Source organism: Piliocolobus tephrosceles, chromosome 10 (genome assembly GCF_002776525.5).
Source record: "Piliocolobus tephrosceles isolate RC106 chromosome 10, ASM277652v3, whole genome shotgun sequence".
Taxonomy (NCBI): Eukaryota; Metazoa; Chordata; class Mammalia; order Primates; family Cercopithecidae; genus Piliocolobus; species Piliocolobus tephrosceles.
Window position 1 is genome coordinate 51,189,399 of NC_045443.1, and position 5,840 is coordinate 51,195,238.

The following is a 5,840-nucleotide window of genomic DNA, read 5'->3' on the forward strand; positions in this document are numbered from 1 at the left end:
ACTAGAAGCCAGGGACACACAGCTGCCCTTTCCTTTTAGTCTCCATAAGCAGCTTTGCTCTCAGAGCCCCTAGCCAAGCTTGTGGCCATTGCCTGGGTTTCCTGCTCCATGCAGGGGCTGGTGTCTGAAAGGGCAGTGTGGCCCTGACTGGGTATATGGAGTTTTCCCCAGCCCCACCGCCTCTGACCCTCTCCTCTACCCATAGCAGGTAGCAAGAGAGTCTCCAGGATCCAAGGAAGAAGACAGAACAGATTTGGACCCTGGAGAGGGGCCAGGGGATGGAGGGTCTGACGCCCGAAGTATTTAGGGGTATGATGTGCTTGTTCCTCCTCAAAGTCTCCAGACTTAGGGACCCCCTAGGGACCCCATCTTTTGGGTTAGAGGCCCTGCTCTGGCTTGCAGGTATTCATCCCCTTGGAGATCTTATACCTGTTGAGGTAACCTAGGTTGACCTGCTGGCTCAGGTATCTCTCTCTCTCTCTCTGAGCAGAAGGAAAAGAGAAGCGAGGTTGGGGGCGAGAGGCACCTTCACATCTAAATTCGTACCCTGGAAAAGCTGGCCCCAGCCATTAGCTGGGGCTGGCTCACCAGCCCCCTTCACACACCACACACCCCCATCCCTCCCCCTCTCCTCCCCTCCCCTTCCTCCAGGTCCCCCCAGCCCCGCACCCCCCCTCCCCCCCTCTCTCTCTCTCTCTCTCTCTCTCTCTCTCTCGCCTGTCTTCATGTCGTGGATTGATGAACGCGAATCGCGTGTAAGCGCCGCCACCGCCGGGAGTCTGAGGAATTCGCCTGGGCTGTTAAAGGAAAGAGCTAAGTGAGAGAGCGCGAGCTCTACCTACCGACAGTGAGGAGCGCCGTCGCCGCCGCCGCCCGCTCGCCGCCCGCCGCCGCCGCCCGCGCCCCAGCCCCGGGAGCTCTGCTGAACCGGCCGAGCTCAGCACCGAGGCGCCCCCCAACCTGCCCAGCCCCCAGCCCACCAGCCCAGCCCAGCCCAGTCCCGGGGAGCCAGCCGGCCTGGGGTTTGGTCCCGGGGGGAGGGGGAGTTTCGGGGGTACCGGGCGGAGTAGTCGCGAGCCAGAGGGGAGGGGGCCGCGGGTTTTCATGTACCCAGCATGAGCTCCTACTTCGTCAACCCCCTGTTCTCCAAATACAAAGGCGGCGAGTCCCTGGAACCGGCCTATTACGACTGCCGGTTCCCTCAGAGCGTGGGCAGGAGCCATGCGCTGGTGTACGGGCCCGGCGGCTCGGCGCCCGGCTTCCAGCACGCTTCGCACCATGTCCAAGACTTCTTCCACCACGGCACCTCCGGCATCTCCAACTCAGGCTATCAGCAGAACCCGTGCTCGCTTAGCTGCCACGGAGACGCCTCCAAATTCTATGGCTACGAGGCGCTCCCCAGACAGTCCCTTTATGGGGCTCAGCAAGAGGCGAGCGTGGTGCAATATCCCGACTGTAAATCCTCCGCCAACACTAACAGTAGCGAAGGACAAGGCCACTTAAATCAAAACTCGTCTCCCAGCCTCATGTTTCCATGGATGAGACCCCACGGTGAGAAGCCTTTTCTCTTTCCCCCTTGGTCTCCCGCGCTCCGGGGTTTTCCCCCCCTCCCTCGCCTCCTTTTTGTCTGCCCTCGCTTTTTCTCCTGGCTTTGGGGTCTCTCCCGCCCCACCCCCGTGCCTGGGTGGGTTTCTCGAGGTTGGGAAGGCTCCGCTGGGGCGGGGCAGGGAGGGGGTGCCTAGAACATTTAGGGGATTGGGGTGAAGGTGGGGGAAAGCTGGTGTGTGGCTACAAAGGGTTAAAAATCGTTTTCTCCATCTCTGTCTGTCTGTCTTTCTCTGACTCTCCCACTCCCCGTCGTTAAAGTCAAAGTTGGGGAGGTGGCTGGGAATGGTACCCTGAGTACCCTGAGATTGTCAGCCTTTGGAACGAACCAGTTTCTCCAGAGGCAGGGAGCCTGGAGTCCAGGACAGTGGCCAGGCTGTCTTGGGGCAAAGGGAGACCCCTGTTTCTCTGCCCTAGCCAGAGAGTGGTGAGACTCAAAGGAGAGGCTCTCTGGCTGTCTAGGGCACCCACAGCCTCCTCTCAGAGAAACAGCCTGAGGGCCAGTACCCCAACTTTTCTGTACTTCCCCCAGTTGGGAGAAGACAGGGGAGCCTGAGAGGAGGGGGCAAAAAAGAATGCTCAAAAGGAGAGGGGCCATGGAGATTAGGGGTCCCTGAGCTCCAGAAAACCCTAGCCAGCCCCCCAATCAAGGACTTGTGGGGTCTCCCTGAGACCTGCAGAGTAGCTCAGGTCATGAGCCCCTCCAGGGGTGGCCCCTCATGGCCCAATTTCGAAGTACAGGGGGAAGCGATAAAGCGACAAGTTCCCGCGGGGATGGCCCATGATTTATTTGCTGGTCTCCAGTTAGCAATCAGGCGGAGCGGTGATACATTCCAGCAGATCAATTATTTTTCATATTGGAAAAGCATTAGGCAGAGAGAGACAAGGAAAGGGCAGTGGGCAGAACCCCTCTTCTTTACCCACAGCTTTTTTTCCTTTCTTTTGGAAGCACTCCGTCCCCAGCCTTGCTCACTAAATGCCATGCTGCACTTGTAAACAAAGCTGCAAAGGCCACTTCCTAGAATTACAGGCCTGGTGGGGGGGATTCTACAGGTCTCCCCCAGCCCCTGAAAGGCCCCAGTTTCCAAACAGACCCCAGTCCCCACCCCCACCCCACCTCCCAAGGTGAAGCCAAACCAAAACAATCCCCCAACTTCCCTGCCCTTGTCTGCCTTCTGCTCTAGCCTTTTCCATAGAGGGGAGGGGAACTGAGGACATCAGAGAGGAGAGTTTAGAGGAGGAAGAGTGGCGAGGGAAAACCGAGCCCCCACCCAAATGTAACCAGACTGGGGTTTTCTTCTGTCCAGCTCCGGGGAGGCGCAGTGGACGGCAAACTTACAGCCGGTATCAGACCTTGGAACTAGAAAAGGAGTTTCTCTTTAATCCTTATTTGACACGAAAGCGTCGGATTGAAGTCTCTCATGCCCTGGGACTGACCGAGAGACAAGTGAAGATCTGGTTCCAGAACCGAAGGATGAAGTGGAAAAAGGAGAACAACAAGGATAAACTGCCGGGAGCCCGAGATGAGGAAAAGGTGGAGGAAGAAGGAAATGAGGAAGAGGAGAAAGAAGAGGAGGAAAAGGAAGAAAACAAGGACTAAGCAAAAAAGAGAGACCCCCCCTTTAGCAACTCCCTTGAAGTTTCGTTTTATGGTAGCAGATAAATTGAGAAGTTTACGACTGTCATTTGCTTTTATAGAGAATGGAATGACACTCACAACTCTAACTACCTGTCAGATACTTGCAGCTCTGGTTTTATTACCTTTGGACTTCCCCCTTCTTTATTTGTTTGGGGGCTGGAGGGGGGAGACCGAGACACAGCGAAAAGTTCGGACTCTCTGTCTCACTCCTTGCCCCACACACACTTGTCCCTGCCCCCACCCTTCTGAGTCCTTCCTGGATTTTAAGGTCTGAGACCTGGTCTCTGTGCTCCTGGGTCTGTCTTTTGCCACACTCCCACCTCCCTGCTTCTCTGGTATTTATTTTAGAGGGCAGCCCCCTTGAAATGCAGAAGAGAACTTGTGGTTTTGTTTTTATGCTAAGGCTAGTGTACTAGATGTATAGATGTACTTTTTAAAAAAGGAAAGGACAGAAAAAAATGAAGAAAGGAAAGGAAGGAAAGGAAGACAAATGTAAAGAAATAAGGAAAAAAGCAAGGAATATCCCCTCCCCCTCCCCAGGGCTCCCTGCTTAGAAAACCCCCCTTGACTTTCTCTAGGAACCTGATGGAAACCTGAAGGAGATGTGGGTCTCTCCCCTCCCCACATTTCCAGAAGGGGAGATAGGAGCCTGCAGTCGCCTCTAAAATCCTACCTAACCATCCCATGGTCACTCGGGCCCATGCCTTCCTCTCCTTCGCTGTTTGATTTCTGTTCTGTTGGGCCCGGCTTCCTCTGAGCTACATTAGTATTAGCGCTCAGAAATCACCATAATCATGAAAATAATAATAATAATAATAATAATAATAATAATAATAATAAATCTTTAACATACTACCTAAAGGGAACCTGCAATAATCTTGAAAAAGAAAAAGAAAAATTTTAAAATCCTGCTATAGGAGAAAAAAAGAGAAAAAAGATAAAAACCAAAAAAAGAAAGAAAGAAACCTCCAGCGTATTTTATCACTACCTATAGGAAGAAATCCTGCTTTGAGAGTATTCGTAATGCGGTTTTGTTGTCGTTTGTTGCTGCTTATTTCACTAAGAAAACCCAACAACTGAGACTGCCTAGCCCGCCGGTCCTGTGCGCTTTTATTGTGCTTCTAACCCCAGTAGAGTAGAACTAAATTGCACTGAATGTATAGTTAACTCTGTCTTGAATTCTCTGTTTATGCAACGTGCTTGAAAGGAAAAGAAAAATGTTAAAAATATATCTATAATAATAATTTTTTGTCATTTGTCTTTATGTCCAGCTATGAATGTAGATTTTGTGTCCTGACAGCCCTGTTCCTTGTCCAAGTACTTTGTATTGTATACGTGAGTCATAATAAAAAAAAAGAAGAAGAAGAAAAATAATAGAAGCTGGAATGACTTGCTTTTTCTCCATAGCTCTTCCCCATTCTCTACCCTCTCCCTCCTTATCCCCCTGTCCAGCTCTCTGGAAATGGTCTGCTTCACTGCTCTGGCTTTGGGATTGAGAAACTCATGTGGAGAGAAGCCTGGGAATTGAGAAAGCATGCTGGCCTGGGAGGGAAGGTGAAAGGGGTGAGGGGTTGAGAAGAGGAAGAGGAACAGTCCATTGGTTGAGAGAGGAAGGAGTCTATAGGTATGCCCTTGGGGGAATCTTGGCTCCAAACAAAGTGGGTTTCCAGATGCCAGGATCCCAATGGGAAGAAAGATTTCCTCACTCATCCACCCTCCTGCTCCTCAGCCCTAGGCTGGGCCCAGACAAAGAATCTGCCCTATGCAACTATGACTTTTTCTTCCAGGGTCTGGGGCTGAGAATGTGATAGTGGGGTTCCTTCTGATCTCCACATGCCCCTTGTGGCCAGACCTTAGCACCCAGCACCCAGCACTAGAATAGTGAACCAAGTGGGAATGTGTGAGGCTCAAGGCAACTGGCTGGCCTGTCTGCAGGGCTTGCCTGAAGATGCCTGAAGATGGGAGATGCTAAGAATGGAGGATGAGGAAGCTTAAGCCTGAAGGAGAGGAGAAAGGAAGGGGAAAGTAAGTAAGCTCCTAGGTGACCAGCCTGAGCCCACATCCTGAAATTCAAATTCAATCCTCTGCACAGGAGGATTGTCATCACTGTCATTCAGCCTGCCTGTGTGCTCTCCAACTTCTGTTCAGGCTGTTTAAAGTCCACTCCCTGCTTCACCTTGACAATTGGGCAGGTTACCCAGCCCCCATAGTGTGGGCCATTGGCCTGGAGGATGGGCCTGCTGAGTGGACAGCCTGCCACCCCAGCCACAGTGGGGTAAGAGGGAATCTTTACTGGTATCTTCATTCCCCAAAATGAAGAATTGAAGGCTCAGGGACCCAGAGGGTAGAAGGGTCTCTCACTTCTCTCTGGAGAGTCCTGGACTTAAAAATTCTGTTTATGCCAATAAGATTCTGGTCAAATAATCCCAAATTCCAGAGATACAAGTCTTCTGACTCAGTCAGGAGAGGGGAAAAGGGAGGGGAGGGATCTTCTGGTCTTAAAAACCAGACCCCCAAAGGCTGAAATATTTTTGAGGCCAGGTTTTCTTTCTTTCCTCTTCTCTTCTCTTCTCTTCTCTTCTCTTCTCTTCTCTTC

The 5,840-nt window shown here is 52.0% G+C and overlaps 1 protein-coding gene across 1 annotated transcript; it reads left to right on the top strand.

Moving 5' to 3' along the window:
* The first annotated feature begins 939 nt into the window (after nucleotides 1-939).
* On the top strand, nucleotides 940-3,586 carry HOXC8 (homeobox C8). The gene is made up of 2 exons (XM_023210918.2): nucleotides 940-1,551; nucleotides 2,913-3,586. The coding sequence occupies exons 1-2, from the start codon at nucleotides 1,116-1,118 to the stop codon at nucleotides 3,203-3,205; spliced, it is 729 nt and encodes a 242-aa protein (XP_023066686.1). The 5' UTR covers nucleotides 940-1,115; the 3' UTR covers nucleotides 3,206-3,586.
* The last annotated feature ends 2,254 nt before the right edge of the window (nucleotides 3,587-5,840 follow it).